General features: G+C 41.2%; 1 protein-coding gene and 1 long non-coding RNA gene across 3 annotated transcripts in view; both read left to right on the top strand.

Annotated features, from left to right (window-relative positions):
• The window catches only part of LOC143997165 (ras-related protein Rab-10-like), a 74,528-nt gene extending 69,645 nt beyond the window's left edge, over positions 1 to 4,883 (top strand). For both annotated transcript variants that reach the window (XM_077492625.1, XM_077492624.1), the window contains 2 exons: positions 764 to 865; positions 4,555 to 4,883. In XM_077492625.1, coding sequence (XP_077348751.1) covers positions 764 to 865; positions 4,555 to 4,635 — 183 coding nt within the window. In that variant the 3' untranslated portion in view covers positions 4,636 to 4,883. The remainder of the gene's footprint in view (positions 1 to 763; positions 866 to 4,554) is intronic.
• A 1,515-nt stretch (positions 4,884 to 6,398) lies between these two features.
• Positions 6,399 to 13,166, top strand: LOC143997164 (uncharacterized). Its single transcript, XR_013277653.1, has 2 exons — positions 6,399 to 8,601; positions 12,881 to 13,166. It is a non-coding gene; the product is annotated as an uncharacterized LOC143997164 (long non-coding RNA).
• Positions 13,167 to 20,080: the final 6,914 nt, after the last annotated feature.

Below are 20,080 nucleotides of genomic sequence, written 5' to 3'. Positions count from 1 at the left end.
TGCACTGACAGGGAGAGCCGATCGGAAGCTCTCCCTGTCAGAGGGGGTGTCTGTGTTGATGATCAGCACATTGCTTATCAGCACAGCCCCCATCAGATGTGCCCATCAGCTGCCAATCAGTGCCCATCAGCTGCCAGTCAGTGCCAATGAGAGCCCACCACAGTGCCAATCAGTGCCCATCACAGTGCCAATCAATGCCATCTATTAGTGTGCATCAGTGCCACCTGTCAGTGCCCATCAGTGCTGCAAATCAATGCCTCCTATTGGTGCTCAACAGTGCTGCATATCAGTGCCCATCTATTCTATATATCAGTGCCTCCTCATCAGTGCCCATCAGTGCAACCTTATCAGTGCCAACTCATCAGTGCTGCCTCATCCGTGCCCGTCAGTGAAGGAGAAAAATAAATTTTATGACAAAAAGAAGAAACTTATTTTTTTCAAAAATTTTGGACTTTTTTTGTTTAATAAAAAATAAAAACCCCAGAGGTGATCAAATACCACCAAAAGAAAGCTCTATTTGTGTGAAAAAAAGTGATACAAATTTAGTTTGGGTACTGTGTTGCATGACCCCACTATTGTCATTCAAAGTGTGACAGCGCTGAAAGCTGAAAATTGTCTTGGGCAGGAAGGGGCAAAAGTGCCTGTTATTAAAGTGGTTAATTTAACTGTATTATTATAAGACATTTTAAGAATGTACTATTAATTTGTATGCTTTTCTGTTAAAACATATCATATATTCACTGTTTATAATTTTTTTTTTTAGCTTGCTTGGGAGTATGGCATACCATTTTATGAGACAAGTGCTAAAGAATATATCAATATTGACAAAGCATTCCTAAGTTTGTCAAATGCAATTTATGAAAAGGTAGGTAAGCACCAATTCATAGAACCCGAATTTTGAATATTTGTTTCCTTTTTTATGCTAGACCCCAAATAGTGGACAGGCCATGGTAAGGCAGGTAAAGGCTACTATTTCAAGTACCTATCGAAGTTACTGCCTCTTAAAATGAATATAGATAGAATATATGGATTTCCAGAACTGAACTAATATTATACAATATAATATATGATAGATGACGTTGTGGTTGTAGGGGAATACAGTATATTTAGTGACACCCAGCAGTAATTCTGCTGTATTATTTTGCAGTCAGTATATAAGTGTAAATTATCACATATATAAAAAATATATGTAAAAATACGCTGATATTCCAGAATCCTAAACGTGAAATTTTTTTTGTAAATTGTATTAGAATTTTAATTTGTAACCTTTAAATGTTCACGTGTTTGCTTTTCCATATTCCCTACATGAATTTAAATAGATATTTGTAGATTAGCCATTAGAGGGAGCTCTGAACTTTGTTGCAAACACTCTGACTTCTGGCTTAAAAAGGTTACTTTTGTAAGCTTATAACAAATACAAATTGTTAAATTGATATAAATAACGTTATCAATATGTGTAAATGTTTAAATACATTTAAATAATAATGTAATTAAATACAGTATGTACTGCACTTAAGGAAGGCCACACTTCCTCAGTACAAATACAGGCTGTGCTTTGAGAGCACCAAGCTCTCATTCACCCATACCCAGCTCAGCTCTTTCTGCTCCAGACGTGAATCTTGACCAGCCAAAAGCTCAAGCATGGGACTGGAACTGGAGAGAATGCATTAGGGCTCTAGTAACCAGATTTTAAATGGAAAGATATGCCCAATGGTTTGAATCTAGTTATAAATCTGAAATTCAGTCCCTGAAGGGAAATTGAAATATCCTGCTCTATACTGACTGATGCTATGGCAGTCCAGGTAAAATGGCTTAGATGTCCAAGAAATCCAAGACAACATGGAAAACAGAAAACACCAAAACAACTGTAGGACCCTGGGGTTGCCAAAGTCAGCTAGTTCTGACTTACTCCCAATGGAACCTTTTCTAATCTGCTAAGCACATCACATGCTGTAGACCTTCAAATCAATGGGACTCACAAACCCCTGAGCCCTAAAAGCCGCAACCCAGCTAGGTCACCATAAGACCTCATTTGTTGTGTTAATTTTTCTGCACAACGAAGGAAAATATGAGGACAGCTCGAGAGACAGGGCCTATCACTTTGGATGGGGCTACCTTCCCAACTGTCTATGAAAACAAAAAATGCAGTGTAGATGGGCTTTCCTTTTTACCTGTAAATTAAGAAAGAGGGCAAATCCTTTGTTCACTGACAAGGAATTAATGGACCTAGCCCATATGGCACACATTGATTTGCCTCCCACCTCCACCATGTCAAGTGTACACAGATTAAAATAAAGTGTTTATCCTCCATCTGTGACCGTGGGATGGACCTTCATTGTCCAATGTGTAACAACTTTACATAAGGAAACTGATACTATGCTCCTGCCTTATACTTGGGTAGACTGTGGCTGATCTTTGCATTATGTCAGAGGGGTAAAACTATCTCACAATTCTCTAACCCAGCCATTTTCAGACATGGCTCCTTGGAACCTTGGGGTTCCTCTAGAGGGGGCCAGGGGTTCCCTGAACTGTGGCTAACTGAACTTCCATGTGATGGTGATTCCAGGTCCAACACCAATAGGAAAAGGCATAACTGTAAGGGTGGTATTCTGGCCATCACTGTATGGGGAGAATTCTTCCTACTGACAACCACCAATGTAAGGGGCATTCTCCCAATGAACATCAAGGGACTAATCTTAACAGGGGTTCTTTGAGACCTGAAAATTATTACAAGGTATAAATAAGTTGAGAAATGTTGCTCTAACCAGATTAACAAAATCCCCATGTTACTTCCAGGCTACTTCACACAGTGCTTTTAGGAGCATCATACTTTACCTTGACTGGCTGACATTCACATTATCGTTCCTATATTCATACTCCATATTCGTTAGTTATCATGCTTTTGACAATTCCCTGCCCATGACTATACAAAATTTTCATCATATTCCTTATTACATTATTAACACAGATGGCTGTATGATTTCCCAGGACTGACATCAGCATGGACTTCCACCCATCTCCTAGGGACCCACACTTACCTTTCCAGGCTGTGAAGAATATGCTAGTTCCCTTGTTTTACTTATAATCTGGATTTTAGACAAATGCTTGCTTTGGTTATGATCAAAACCACTGACCCCGAACTGGCATATCATATTCAATACTGCTTCCAGGGGACTTTCTTTGTCTTGCCTTTCAATAATGGATAAGGAGTGGCACTGAGATTTGGATATGTTCTCCTTTACTTTCAATCACAGCAATGATAGTGTCTTTACTCCTTTTTAGGAGCACATTACAGGCATGCCTAAAATTGCCATTACCAGCTTAGTTATACAGAGCAATACTTGCATATTTAAACTGCTTATAAAAGAACTTCACAAACAGAAAAAGCACACGCATAGGTGCGTTCTTATGTCAGTATTGAAGAGTTACACCAGCATCTTATGTATATAATCCTTTATAAGAATTATTTAGGCTGACTTCAAACATACTAATCCCAACATTCCTGTTGAAATGGCTGTGCATCTAAGTGGGTGCTGTAGTGACCAACGCCTGAAACCGTTTAAAGTAAAAACAAAAAATGTCACCAGCATGGGTCCAAAATTTTAATTAGTGATCACATTGTTACAGCAGAAGGAAACGTTTCAGAGCCATGTATCACATGCCTGACGAAGGGGTCCTGCGAAATGTTGTTTTCCACTGTAATGATCGGTAATAAGACATTGGACACATTTTGGAGACCCCTGGTTTGCTGGTGACATTTTTTGTTTTTATATAGGGTGGAAACACACTTTTTTGCAATGCACCGTGCTGTGGTAATGTGTGTGTTAGTGCAACACACATTAACACACATCACCTGCATTAGTGTGTTGTTGGACCAGTCATTATGAATGGCATCCCGACACATCAGGACAAGGCAGCTCTGACACAAATGCATTTTTAGCATACCACAATGCATGGTAATACACTACTGCGCGTTGTGGTGGGCTGAGAAAAATACTGCACGTCCATTTTTTGCCTGTTCTTGTGCATTGGTGCCCAGTCAAAATCAATAGACTGCCTTAAAGGGGTTGTAAAAGTTCATTTTTTATTTTCTACATAGGTTCCTTTAAGCTAGTGCATTGTTGGTTCACTTACCTTTTCCTTCGATTTCCCTTCTAAATGTTTTTTTTCTTTGTCTGAGTTTCTCACTTCCTGTTTCTCCTCAGTAAACTTCACACCATCATCCGAGTGGTGGTTAGTCAGCCAGAACAGCTTACTGAACAGCTTACTGAGGAGGAACAGGAAGTGAGAAATTCAGACAAAGAAAACAAAGAAAAAAAAAATTCAGAAGGGAAATCGATGGAAAAGATAAGTGAACCAACAATGCACTAGCTTAAAGGATATAATATTATATAATTGTTGGACATATTTTATACATTGATCTCACTGAAGTGTAACAAGAGAGTTCAAACTCTTCCACAAATGTTTCTAGTTGGCCAATACAGCCCTTCCTAAATAGTACTCTAATGTTGCCTCCCCAAGGAAATTATACTCCTTGTTTTGTTTCTTTTTTAGAGATCATCCATATTGATCAATCCAAATTTGGTGGATTTACAAGAACCAAAGAAAAGCACTTCATGCATGTCTTGTGGGTGAAGGAGCTTCTAGTACGATTATGGAGGTCATCAAAGACATCAAAGAGGTCTCTCATTCCATGCTGCTGAGCCAAGCACATTACATTATGTCTAATTGCACAGTATTATAATTATATTTATTGTAAAATTCCATTTTATGTGTGTGTGTGTGTGTGTGTGAACATATGTTTTTGTTTTCTTAGTGCTTACTTTAATCAGAGCATGAAATAATAGTAAAACTTTAATAAAAGTAAACTATGCAAACTAAAATGTGTGCATTTATTCCAAGATTATTCTTAACCACTTAAGCCCCGGACAACTTTGCAGCCAAAGGACCAAGCCCCTTTTTGCGATTCGGCACTGCGTCTCTTTAACCACTTGGGATCCGCGCTATTGCCAAATGACGGCATTAGCGCGGACCTACATTTTCGGGACGACGTCTATTGACGTTGTCCCGTGTACGAGCGGCCTGCGCGCCCCCTGAGGGGCGCGCGCGGCGCGCTCTGTGATCGGCGAGTCCATGAGACTCGCCTGATCACCGATCCGTGCAAGGGGTCGATCCCGACCCCTTATCACGTGATCAGCTGTCAGCCAATGACAGCTGATCATGTGATAGAACGGAGCCGGTAATCGGCTATTATTCCTCCTCGCGCTGATAGCGCGAGGAGAAAAAAAAAAAGCCGATCACCGGCGGCCGTGATCGGGACATTAGTCCCGATCACGGCCATCAATACAAGGGACCACCTGCCACCTGCCAGTGCCCACCTGCCTCCCGCAGTGCCATCCTGAAGTAAAAGTAACGTAAAAGTAAGTGCCCCCCGTCAGTGCCCCCCGTCAGTGCCCATAGTGCCCACAGTGCCACCCACAGTGCCACCCACAGTGCCACCCACAGTGCCACCCCACAGTGCCACCCACAGTGCCACCCACAGTGCCCACAATCTGCCTCAAAGGTGCTGCACCCCAGTGCCGCCCATCAGTGCCCAGCAGTGCCGCCCATCAGTGCCCAGCAGTGCCACCTATCAGAGCCACCTATCAGTGCCACCTATCAGTGCCCATCAGTCCCATCTATCTGTGGTACCTATCAGTGCCCATCCGTGCCACCCATCCGTGCCACTTATCCGTGCCACCCATCCGTGCCATCTTATCTGTGCCCATCTTTGCCCATCAGTGCCGCCTTATCTGTGCCCATCGGTGCCGCCTTATCTGTGCCTATTAGTGCCGCCTTAACTATGCCTATCAGTGCCCACCAGTGCAGCCTATCAGTGCCCACCAATGCAGCCTATCAGTGCCCACCAATGCAGCCCATCAGTGCCCACCAATGCAGCCTATCAGTGCCGCCTAATCAGCGCACTTCAATGAAGGAGAAAAATTACCCGTTTGCAAAATTTTATAACAAACTATTAAAACATGATTTTTTTATTTATTTATTTTTTTTTGCAACTTTTTTTGTTTGTTTAGCAAAAAATAAAACTCCGAGCTGTAACTAAATACCACCAAAAGAAAGCTCTATTTGTGGGAAAAAAATGATAAAAATTTAATTTGGGTACAGTGTTGTATGCCCGCGCAATTGTCATTCAAAGTGCATCAGCGCTGAAAGCTGAAAATTGGTCTGGGACTGAGGGGGGTTTAAGTGCCCAGTAAGCAAGTGGTTAACTGACAATTGCGTGGTCGTGCAACGTGGCTCCCAAACAAAATTGGCATCCTTTTTTTCCCACAAATAGAGCTTTCTTTTGGTGGTATTTGATCACCTCTGCAGTTTTAATTTTTTGCGCTATAAACAAAAATAGAGTGACAATTTTGAAAAAAAATTCAATATTTTTTACTTTTTGCTATAATAAATATCCCCAAAAAATTTATAAAAATATTTTTTTTCCTCAGTTTAGGCTGATACATATTCTTCTACATATTTTTGGTAAAAAAAATCACAATTAGTGATTATTGATTGGTTTGCGCAAAAGCTATAGCGTTTACAAGATCGGGGATAGTTTTATAGCATTTTTATTAATATAATTTTTTTTACTAGTAATGGCGGCGATTAGCGATTTTTATTGTGACTGTGACATTATGGCAGACACATCGGACATTTATAACACATTTTTGGGACCATTGTCATTTATACAGCAATCAGTGCTATTTGAATGCACTGATTCCTGTGTAAATTACACTGGCAGTGAAGGAGTTAACCACTATGGGGCAGTGTAGGTTTTATGTTGACGTTATGTATTTTTTTTATTGGAGGGGACGTGGCCTGGCATGTGCCGTCACTGATCGTCTTTCCCTATATCAGGGGATAGACGATCGGTGACAGCCACAGTAGGAAGCACGGGGAGAGGTTTGTTTACAGCAAGGTACAGGTACGTGCTTGTGCCCAGCCGTGCCATTCTGCCGACATACATCGGCGTGAGGTGGTCCTTAAGTGATTAAGAGTATTCATCACGTCATCGTCATATATTATTTGATGTTCCTGTCCCCTAGTGTACAAAGTACCTATAACACTTCGTACCCTCTTTCTAGAAGCTGTAGAAGTTGAGATCCAGTATGTGACAGTGTTCCCCAAGCACCTCCACATCCTGGACACTATGTCAGCCTTGTGTGCTTTCTCTGTGTTTCGTCAGATTAGATGATCCGTCAGATTTTGTAACAGAAGTGACCTTCTGTCGCTGCCATCTTGCTACACCCCGCACTCAGCCACAGTAAGGATACAGTGAGAAGGCTGCAAGCAGACATCTTGTTACAACCATTGGAGTCTTGCATTTCACACTTATTTTTAACAGTAAACGGAGCTTATATAGTGAAATAAACAAACAGGACATGTGTGAGCAGCTCAGGAACAGCACTGCTCTGATCAGACCTGTGTTGTTCAGTGTAAAACGAACAACCCCTGTCCCCGCATTCAGAGTGTCGGCACTTGTGTCATAAATGGGGATGGAGGTTCTGTCAATTATACCTGTATTGGACATTGAGCTGTGCTAATAAAAATTCTAATGCCACGTACATACGATCGGAATTCCGGCCAGAAAAAGACCGATGAGAGCTTTTCATCAGAAAATGTGACCGTGTTTATGCTCCATCAGAATTTAGCTGTTCGAATTTCCACCAGCCAAAAATTGATAGCATGTTCTCAATTTTCCATATGGAAAAACTTTCTATCTGAAAAATTTCGATCGTGTGTATGCAATTCCGACACGCCAAAAATCACGCATGCCCAGACTCAACTACGAGACGGAAGCTATTGGCTACTGGCTATTGAACTTCCTTTTTCTAGTCCCGTTGTACATCACTGCATTCTAAACGATCGGAATTTGATGTGACCGTGTGTAGGCAAAACAGCTTGAGCGGAATTCCGTCGGGAAAACCATCAGAGCTTTTTCCGACGAGAATTTCGATCGTGTGTACATGGCATAAAAGTATGAAAAAAATACTTCATCAATTACATGTGCTATAATGAACAATCAAAAATGAAAACATATTAATCAATTTGTGCAGCAAAACGTTCAAATAAATCACTAAAAAGTCCATGTGATAAATATAAAGTCCAAGATCAATATTCAACCACCATCAATGTATTGGAAACCGCCACCTCAATGGTACAGATGCAAGCTCACCAATGGTAAATGACCCACCTCTAAATAAAGAGAAGTCATACAGACCACATGGGTTGAATAATGTGTCAGAAGCACATCATTCCCGCTCATACTCTTCTATAATATCAGGGATCTGTATAGATATCCTCTTACTGTTACCATCCATGCAGTGCAGTGAAGGAATATGAAAGCAAACATCCCACATAATGTAAAATTCTCAAAACAGTTAATTTAATTTAATTTAAGTTAAGTTATTAAGCTAAAAATTGCATGTGCATACAAAGTAAAATGTTTGTGCAATTAAAACGCTTATCCAGGTGGCAAACCACCATCACTTCTGGGAATGCAGGAACATGATGACATCAGCGCATGCCCTAAACCCAGGTACAGGCGGTACATTACAGGTGAGCAGTCCACAAGTGGTTAAGAAATTTGGGATGTGATAAATGGTTCCGGCTAAATTTTTTATTCTTAGTCTTTTTCATTTTTACTTAAATTTTAGTTTATTGTTATAGTGTTGTTTATCTTAACAAAATGTATATGATTGTTATATTATGTAGTCGCTTCCCTTCATGTTGAACTTACCTGGCTTTAAGTAATTGGCATATGTTTGGTAAGCCAGGGGTTGACAAATTTGCTTGGAATCTAGGAGCCAGCTAAAAAAGTTAGGAGCCAAGTCCGTGACGGCGATCTGGACCTGTCCCTGGCCTGACATGGAGACGAGTGAGGGGAAGATAGCGCGGGCCCCCCCACCTGTCTCCAAGTCATTGCCCATAGCTATTAGAGGGACATTTTATTTGTTTTATTTTTTTCAAATGACGATTTTTTTTTAAATTGCATTTTAGTGTAAATATGAGATGTGAGGTCTCTCTGACCCCAGATCTCATATATAAGAGGACCTGTCATGCTTTTTTCTATTACAAAGGATTTTTACATTCCTTGTAATAGGAATAAAAGTGACAATTTTTTTTTTAAAAGAACAGTGAAAAAAAATAAAAATAAAAGTTAAAATAAGAAAAATATTTTTTTTTTTAAACGCGCCCTGTCCTGCCAAGCTTGCGTGCAGAAGCGAACGCATATATGAAAGCAATGTTCAAACCACACATGTGAGGTATCGCTGCGATCGGTAGAGTAAGAGCAATAATTCTAGCCCTAGACCTTCTCTGTAACTCAAAACGTGCAACCTGTAGAATTTTTTAAACGTCGCCTATGGAGATTTTAAAGGGTAAAAGTTTGTCGCCATTCCATGAGCGGGCGCAATTTTGAAGCATGACATGTTGGGTATCAATTTACTCGGCGTAACATTATCTTTCACAATATAAAAAAAAATTGGGCTCACTTTACTGTTGTCTTATTTTTTTTTATTAAATAAATAATTGTTTCCCCAAAAAAAGTGCGCTTGTAAGTACGCTGTGCAAATATGGTGCGACAGACATTATTGCAACAACCACCATTTTACTCTCTAGGGTGTTAGAATAAAAAAGAAAAAAAAAAGTGTGTGTGTGTGTGTGTGTGTGTGTGTGTGTATGTGTGTGTATATATATATATATATATATATATATATATATATATATATATATATATATACACACACACATATACATACATATATATATATATATATATATATATATATATATATATATGTATGTAATGTTTAGGTGTTCTAAGTAAATGGAAGGAGATCTATTAGCATTAATGGTTGTAATTCCAACGGCCACCACAAGAGGGCGCCAGATTCCAGAAGGAATAGGATCACAGAAGGGAATAGCTAGCATCACAGAAGGCCTCAAAGCCGGGGGCTCAATTACCGGCCGCCGGCGGCGCGGCCCGACGCAATCACGCTGGGGGGGTCCACGGAGACAGGATACCCCCAGCTGTGCTGCCCCAGGCGCCAGTCGCTAATTCTAGTCGCCAATGCGACCTGGCGCCCGGGTTTTGTCGAGCCCTGTGGTAAGCAATGACGTTTTGGTCCACAAGATGGGTAGATGCCTCTTTTTTGGAATTTACCTTATTAGGAGTTTAGCCTGTATTGATCTAATGTACAAACACAAGGTAGCTACAGCTCGGGAAGGAATGAAAGCATAGTGACATTTATTTAAAAAAACACCAAAACTCACATTAAAATGGTTGTAAATCCCAGTCATGGAATTTGAGAAAAGCACATATATCTGTAGTGTTTACTTATCTCTCTCCAAAAGCTCTAAGTATTGTTTCTCTCTGGTGCTTCATCCCTCTGTTATCAGCACGAGTCACTTATGCAAAGTTTTCACGACACATGAGATAAATTTGTGTTGGAAGGGGGGTGGGAGGGAGAGTTCAGAACAGAGCTTGTCTATTCACAACACAGTTCTGCTGTGTGGAGGGGAGAGTGTGTATTTCTTTAGCTCTCACACAGTGTAACTGCAGTCTTCCCACCTTCTGCTCTGTGCTGCTGATGAAGAAAGATTTTTAACAAGATCTGCACTTTTAAAAGGGTGCAGATAAAAAACCAAAACCTATGTAGGTGGATTTGTTTCGTCTCTGTGTATCATCTGAGGCTGTTCAATTCACTGGGTATATGTGAGGATTTACAACCACTTTAAGGTAAAGGAAGTGCTGCTGAGAACGTAGAGAGAGAATGTATGTGTGAGGATGGACACAGAGTCTGCAGACCGGCAGCAGCTGTCAGACACATGGAACCGCCGGGAAGATGGAACAGTGACAGTGTCTACGGTCATCCTCTAACAAACAGGCAGGCACTGGAATGTGGAAAAGGGGGTGTGTACAATGTGTTTCAGAGGCCCTGCCTCCTTTCTCAAGTTCCTCCAACCAAAACGTGTTCACCCATGTCTTTATGGACCTTGCTTTGTGCACTAGTGCGCAATCATGTTGGAACAGGAAGGGCCCATCCCCAAACTGTTCCCACAATGTTGGGAGCATGAAATGGTCCAAAATGTCTTGGTATGTTATACTGAAACTAAAGGGCCAAGCCCAACCCCTGAAAAACAACTCCCCACCAAATGATTTGGACCAGTGCATGAAGCAAGGTCCATAAAGACTTGGATGAGTGAGTTTGGGGTGGAGGAACTTGACTGGCCTGCACAGAGCCCTGACCTCAACCCGATAGAAAAACTTTGGGATGAATTAGAGGGGAGACTGCGAGCCAGGCCTTCCCATCCAACATCAGTGCTTGACCTCACAAATGCGCTTCTTGAAAAATGGTCAAACATTCTCATAGACACACTCCTACAGCCTGTGGACAGCCGTTCCAGAAGAGTTGAAGCTGTTAAAGCTGTAAAGGTTGCCATTAAGACTAAGACTGGGGTGCCATTAAATTTAATGTGCGTTTAAAGGCAGGCGTCCCAATTATTTTGGTAATATAGTATATATATATATATATATATATATATATATATACTGTTTATAATATATATATATATATATATATATATATATATATATATATATTTATTTATTTTAAACACTCAAGAGGAAAATTAGGAGTCCCCAGTGATATGATGTGCAGATTCAGGCACTTGTAAGCAGAGATCTCCCCTATACAGTGTCTGAGAGCTATAATACATTGTGGGGTGGTTTAATTCTCAGGGATCTAGCAGAGATGAAGATACCAGTTTTTGGTGAACTGACCCTTTTAGAACAGGGGGTTATGGGCAGGACTGTCCTAATGAGTGGGCACACCTGGGCACCTCCCAGGGGCCCCAGCTGTAGGGGGGAGCATGCACTTTCCCCAAAGCAGCTGGTCCTTGAGCTCATGCTGCCCTGAAATTGGGGACCCCATGATGGCACTGAGAGTGATGGATACACAGTTGAGGCAGGCTGGCAACCGTGCGCCATGCTGTGCAGAATGATACCTATTATTTCACAGCCAGCAGGGAGGGGCAGGGCCGGAGAGCTAGTGATGCTCTGACCCTGCCTCATGCACCTTGAATGCACGGGACTCTACCGCAGGGTAGGAGCTGGAGTAGGAGCTGCTGTGTCGGCAGCACTGAGAGCCCTCCCGTGGAAGTAGCATTGTGGATGGTGTCATGGTGAGCCCAGCTGTCCAGCACTGTTTGCACCGAAGGGATGCTCCCTCCTCCCCCCTCCTTCTGCCTGCTTGATTGGTATAGGTGAGTCCAGTGCTGGAGGTGGGCACATAGCCAAAAGTTTACATTTTGAGATACTGTGTATCTCTTTTCTTTAAATGCGCTTGGTTACATTTGTTTACTCCAAGGGAGATCCTCTGAGGCTTAGCATATGTATTATTATTTTTTTCTTTGGCAGACATTTATTCCTAGCCCCTATTTTTGTGGCTCTCCCCATATGAACTGACATGCTGCTGTTTTGGTTGGGAGAGGAGTCTGTCTAAGCTGTGCACACTGATTGGCGCGTGAGGACAGTTTCTATATACACACCTGTCCTCTTATTTCTTTAATGGTGTTCATTGCACTATTCAGCAGTACATGAAATCTGAGGGACCATCAGCTGGTATCCATGCTAGGAATAATCTTCGTTTGATCTGTAAGTACTCTAATCTCTACCATGAGTCACATATATTGTAACTACAATTATTATTATTATTATTATTATTCAGGATTTATATAGCTACAACTACAATGTAAATATTTGTTTATGTTTATTCATATGTATATAATTTTTTCTTTTTTGTATTTACATACATACATCTATATCTTTTAATAGAACGCCATCAAAAGGCTACCTTTATAACCCCTGAGGAAGGACTTGGATATGCCATCAATGTAATTGTGGGTGTATTCTCCGAAACATGTCGGGATTTGTTGCGACTATTACTTTTATCTGACTTGATGCCAGACATATTTGTATATTCCAACACCTTTTGGTAGCCGTTATATTTTGTGCTTTATTGTATGGTCTATTATCTTAGATGTGTATGTAATAATGTGTGTTATATGATATCTAATGTTTCAATAAACTTTTTCTATATATTTTTTATACTATATACAAACTATCTTGTTTTCAGATCCTACCAGTTATTTCTGCCCATAAAATCCCTGGGGCAACTCTCTTTAGTTTGTACAGACTTTTTTGTGGGATGTGGCAGAAATGATTGGGATCTCTTATGGGTTGGTATTCTCTTTTTCAAATTTTTCCCAAAAGTTTGCATGCACTGTATCTCCAGTGGAAAAGGGGGTACTACATGGATGGAATAATGGTGCTGGGGGATATCAAGGTTGTATGGAGGAAAACAGTGTTGAGGGGGGATCTGGGGTTTATAGGAGCTAGCGATGCTTGGGTGGCTATAGTGCTAGAGGTATCAGGGATGTAGAGAGGCCACAGTGTAGGGGGTATCAGGGATGTAGTGGGGTCACAATACAACGTTTATCTTATGTTATATGGTAACAGTGCTGGGGGGAATATCTAGGGTGTAGAGGGGTCAGAGTACTGGGGGATATCTGGGGTATAAAGGGGTCAGAGTGCTGGGGGGATATCTGGGATGTAGAGGGGTCAGAGTTCTGGAGGATATCTGGGGTGTAGAGGGTTCATAGTGTTGGGGAAGTATAGATCTAGCAGATAGATTATATGCACAGGACAGCTTTGTTACTTTATGTATGTAGTATTTTCCCACTGTTTCTTTGCTGTACAGAATGATTGTTCATGTAGTTAATGCGGACCGCCACCCAAAAGGGGAAGCTCCGCGTGTCTGCCTCCTACCTACTTGATGTCTGTTTACCTGCGCTGTCTCCATTGTAGGGGCCCCAGAGCATTACTTTGCCCAGGGGCCCATGATGTTATTAAGACGGCCCTGGTTATGGGAGGTGTCAAGGGGGGAGGACTATACGTAGAGATGCCACGGTGACCAGCTAAGGTCAGGTTGGTGGTAGTGTAATGGTGATGAAGCCCTGTCTGGCAAGGTGAAGGATTTCTCTTTGTGGCACATGACACAACAGCATAACTGACTGGCTGCTTGTGTTGCTGTGCCCCTTTATCCACAGTCAGGTGCATGTCCCTTTAATTCAAACTCCCACAATCCTCTGGGCTCACAGTATCCCCTAAGCTCTTGGACACACCCAGGCAATATAAATTCCGGCTCCTCCCTGCTTCCTATGCTCAGAGAGACCCTGCCTGATGGGACAGTAGTGACTGGGCAAGTGAAATGTCACCAGGTGCTGAGTTCTCCCCCATTAAAGTGGTTGTAAACCCTTACAAACCACTTTGACCTACAGGTAAGCCTAGATTAAAGCTTACCTGTAGGTCCAAGAAATATCTCCTAAACCTACATGGTTTAGGACAGAGTTATGCAATTAGCGGACCTCCAGCTGTTGCAAAACTACAAGTCCCATAATGCCTCTGCCTCTGGGTGTCATGCTTGTGGCTGTTAGAGTCTTGCTATGCCTCATGGGAATTATAGTTTGGCAACAGCTGGAGGTCCGCTAATTGCATATCCCTGGTTTAGGAGATATTTACTAAAAGATAGGCACCGCTGTCTATGGCGCATGCGCCACAATATCGCAGTCCTGCTATAAGTCGCTAATCACCGCCATTACTAGTAAAAAAATATATAAATAAATAAATATATTCCATAGTTTGTAGACGCTACAACATTTGTGCAAAGCAATCAATATATACTTTAACCACTTTAAGACCGGACCTCTTTTTTTGATGTGTTGTTTAAAAAAATTTTTTTCCTAAAAATTACTTAGAACCCCCAAACATTATACATTTTTTTCTAACACCCTAGAGAATAAAATGGCGGTCGTTGCAATACTTTTTGTCACACCGTATTAGCGCAGTGGTCTTACAAGCGCACTTTTCTTTGAAAAAATACACTTTTTTGAATAAAAAAATAAGACAACAGTAAAGTTAGCCCAATTTTTTTATATAGTGAAAGATAATGTTATGCCAAGTAAATTGATACCCAAGATGTCACACTTCAAAATTGCGCCCGGTCGTGGAATGGCAACAAACTTTTACCCTTGAAAAGCTTCATTGGCGACATTTAAAAAATTCTACAGTTTGCAAGTTTTGCCATACAGAGGAGGAGGTCTAGGGCTAAAATTATTGCTCTCGCTCTAGCAATTGTGGCGATACCTCACATGTGTGGTTTAAACACTGTTTTCATATGCAGGTGCTACTCATGTATGCGTTCGGTTCTGCACGCGAGCTCGGCCCCTCGCGTTTACATATTTTTTTCTTATTTATTTTACCTTTCTTTTTTTTTTTACACTGTTTAAAAAAATAAATTGTGTTACTTTTATTCCTATTACAAGGAATGTAAACATCCTTTGTAATAGAAAAAAATGCATGACAGGACCTCTTAAATATGAGATCTGGGTCAAAAAGACCTCAGATCTCATATTTACACTAAAATGCAATAAAAAAATAAAATGGCCCTTTAAGAACTATGGGCGGAAGTGATGTTTTGACGTCACTTCCACCCTGCAGTGTCATGGAGACGGGTGGGGGCCATCTTCCCCTCACTAGCCTCCATGCACAGCCACGAATGGGTATATATACTGTATATAAAGCTATTTGGATTTGGCAGAGACATATTTTATTTCTATTCCAAGCAAGTATCGTAGGGTAGAATAGAATAAAGTGGTGTAGAGTAGAGTAGTGTAGGGACTGGCCAGAGAGGGATTACGTTGGCTACAGCTTAAACATGTATTGCAATGCATGTGAACCAAAAATCCCTGTTTTTATGCAAAGTTTCAAAAAATTTGTAATGCCCCATACACATGGTTGGACTTTCTGATGACAAAATCCGTTCTTTCTTTTTCCGATGGATTTTGGCCCAAACTTGTCTAGCATACACACGGTCGCACAAAGTTGTCCAAAAATTGTCCTGAACGCGGTGACATAGTACACGTAGGACAGGACTATGAAAGGGCCAGTAGCCAATAACTTTTGTCTGGTAATTTATTCTGAGCATTTTGTCCGTCTATACACGATTCGAATTTAAACTATCGGATTTTGTTGTCGGAAAATTTTAGATCATGTTCTCAAACTTTGTGCGTCGGAAAATTTGATGGAAAAAGTCCGATGGAGCCCACACACGGTCAGATTTTCCGACAACATGATCCTATCGCACATTTTCCGACGGAAAATCTGACTGTGTGTATGGGGCATAAGAGTGTAAAGCACTATGTAGAGGGTTGATGCATGTTATGGGTTATACATACAGTATATTGTATGTAGAGCTCTTTGGATACGAGCATAGACATATTTCTATTTCTGTTCTATAGAGAAGTTAGTTTGATAGAAACCATCAAGCATATGTATCCTGTTCTACAGCGAATGTGTATTATTCTAATAAAAAATAAATATTACTATTTATTAGACTGGGGTTGTGAGAAAAAAACTGGGGGACAGCCTGGTTATTTTACCTGTTTAACACACATGACCACCTCTCCTCCAATCACAGAGCAACTCTGTGAACTACCATGCCACTTTTCACATGTGGCTACACACCAAGCATTTACCTGTGCATATCCTAGTCTGGACACCACTGACTTCATCAAGGCCTGGACATAAGTAGGTAAACACGTGGTGTGTGGCTATATGTGAATAGCAGCGGCCACTGTCAGTATGTCATTAATTTAAAGAGGCTGACCGGCCACTGATATTCACATTACCTGGTCATTGTACTGGAAGGAATCTTCCCCTGGAAACCACAGAGAGGAAATAACTAGCCATGTGAAGGAGGCCTTAAAGTGTTTGTAAAGTCTTGTTGCTCTGTTGCAGTGGATTTGCACAGAGCAGCCTGGATCCTCCTCTTTTCGTGTTCCTCTTCTGTGATTCTGGTCCCTCCCTCCAGTTCAGTGCCCCCACCGCAAGCAGCTTGCTATGGGGCACCCAAGCTGAGTCACAGCCCCCTGTGTCCATTCAGACACGGACCCCTGACCCGGTCCTGTCCCCCTCTCTCTCTCCTGATTGGCTAGCTGACTTTCATCGTGTCTCAGCCAATCAGGAAGGAGAATCTCAGAGGGCTGAGACACTTGTGGACATTGCTGGACAGAGAGGGACCTCAGGTAAGTGTTAGGGAGGCTGAGGGGGGGGGGGGGGGGCTGCTGCACACAGAAGGCTTTTTATCTTAATGCATAGAATGGATAAAGATTTAAAAAAAAAATTGTCTTTACAAACACTTCAAACGCCACAGATATGTTATTAAGCTTTACACCATGTACAGGTTCTCTTTAACCCATCAAATTAGAGGTATTATATAAAACAGAACTGCATTGCACTTGAAAGCAGGTCCTAGGTCCAAGGTACCCAGTCAGGGACAGACCACACACACAATTCTTGATGTGATAATATAATTTGTATATTGCATACAGGTTAATTGTAATGAATAAAGCCAGTTATTTGTAGGCACTGATATAGGGCAATATAGCAGTTGTTATTTATATACTGTCACCAGGGTTGGGCCTGTATTATCAGGGTATGGCTTCCACTGGAGGGATGGTGGCTTGTAGCATACCAGAATGGCACTATAATACTGCTAGGAAGCCCCTCGTGTTACTTGTCTGAATAGTGAGATGTTTCCTCCAGACAAGTGTTATCCCTGATCTACTGTACTCATGAGGAACCTTTCCTTTTAGTATGCACTTTCCGTCACCAGCAGGGTCCCTGTCCCTGAACCACCACTTGCTCCAGGCATATCCAAATGGCGTGGGTACCTGATAGATAAGGTCCCACACAGAGATGGCTGCCAGAGCTCTCAAAAGGTTGCAGTGTCCAATCAGACAGCTGGCTACTCTGAAAAACTCATGGAGTCCCTAAGGGGACAATTTCCCTTACAAACTTCACTCCGTGTGTAATAATGGCTTAGGGCCACCTACAGAGGGGGACCTGAACCTGTCTACACACCAATCACAGCTCCAGTGTAACCACTGATAGGGTAATACCAACTTTTGAATGCACACACTCCTAAAGGGACACTTAGAGTACAAAAACACAAAGTTCTGGGCCCAAAAAAGCTGACCAGCAGAAGGTTTAGTACATGTGGACTGCTGACTGTTGCTGTGGTAACCGCCTATAGGTCTTCTCCACCCTCTTAGGGTATCTTATGTAAGTTAAAAAAGAGGTGGACTATTATAGGTTAATTATTTGCAACCTGCTAGTTATCTAGTTAATTACTCAGATTTTACTGTTTGCTGTTTGGTCTGTTACCTGACCTGCTATAACTATTCACAAATTAGCCAACTCAGTATAACCCTTCAATGCTGATATATCCCTGCATGACCCCTTCTTACACACAGCAATTACAATATTTAAACACAAAAAGTGATTATTGTGCTGGTGGAACAAAAAAAAGGTAATTAATTACTAAACGCAGCAAGCACACTATGAGATATTTGACATGGCAATAAGCAAATATAATAAATAATAATAATAATAAATATAAATATCTGCTGCACTAAATACACCAAAACCAAGAATTAGTGACTTATTGAAATTAATAAAAAATGTAATGTCCAAAATAAAAGTCTGTGTAATAATTGTTGCAGAAAAGGAAAAACGAATCCTCAAAAGACCTCTTCAATTCTGATCCAACACCAGCAAAGAGAGACTAAAAACTGCTCACCAAATGGGCATGACTCTAATGTTAGAGTATGGACTATCAGCCTTTGCTTGTCCCTGTTACCAGGTGGATTGGTGGGACTTGTAGATTATACATTTCTTTATGTTTTCTTTTCAGCTGATAGGAAGTGACAAGGACACATATAGCAAAAAAAAAAAAAAAAAAACAACAAAAAAAATGCGCAGACTTGATAAACTACTCTGTCTTTTTCTGCCATCGGCTTTCTAATGATCGAAATTCTCATCGGAAAAAGCTCTGATGGTTTTCCCGTGGGAATTCTGTCGGAATTTTGCTCAAACTGTCTTGCCTACACACAGTCACACCAAATTTCGACGGCAATAACACTGCGACGTACAACACGTTCGACGCCACTATAAAAGGGAAATTTAATGTTTCCGAGCATGCGTTGAATTGTTTCCGAGCATGCGTCGGAATTTTGCGTGTTGGAATTGCATACACACGATCGAAAAATCGATAGAAAGGTTTTCCTATCTCTACCCCCGGTTCAACCCCCTTCACACATTCCTCCCCCCCACCCCTTTCCCCCTCTACCCCCCCCCTTTTTTTTTTTTTTTTTTTTTACATTTTTTTTATTTATTTTTTTCTCTGAAACTTACCCATTCACCTAGAAGTATACAACCAAACTCTAAGATGACTAACTGTAAACAGAATTCCACTCCACTAATGATTAATCTTCTCTCAATTAATGCCAAAGGACTTAACATACCTGAAAAAAGGACCAAACTACTCAATGAACTCCACAAACACAAAGCAAATATCATTTGTATCCAAGAAACACATTTTAAATCCGAAAAGTTCCCGAAATTACAAGACAAAAGATTCCCATTTGCCTACCACGCCACAAACCCCGAAGGGAAAACAAAAGGGGTCTCAATTTTGATTTCCAGACAGACATCATTCCAACTCCAGGACTCTATGACTGATCCTGGAGGCAGATTTATATTTTTAAAAGGTAAACTAGGCCATCACCCTATCACTATCGCAAATATATATGCTCCAAATTCTAAACAGGTAGCCTTTTTTCGTAAAATCAAAGACCTACTAACGACATTCGCATCTGGTATTCTCATCCTAGGGGGTGACTTTAACATCCCGCTAAACCCCGCAATAGACACCTCAAATGGAGCGTCGAGCCTACCGTACAGAGCATTAAAACAAATTAAAATTCAGTTACAAAACCTTATGTTACACGACTCCTGGAGAACCCTCAATCCCCAATCCAAGGACTTCACATTCTTTTCCAGCGTTCACCAAAAGTATTCAAGGATAGATTACTTCTTTATGACACAATCAGACCTATCCCTCCTGAGCAACAG

The sequence above is a fragment of the Lithobates pipiens genome, unplaced genomic scaffold (assembly GCF_037356315.1).
Source record: "Lithobates pipiens isolate NorthernLeopardFrog02 unplaced genomic scaffold, aLitPip1_a1.2 Scaffold_19, whole genome shotgun sequence".
NCBI classification, from domain to species: Eukaryota; Metazoa; Chordata; class Amphibia; order Anura; family Ranidae; genus Lithobates; species Lithobates pipiens.
Note: the sequence above shows the minus strand (reverse complement) of the source record. Positions and strands in the feature narration are given on the sequence as shown.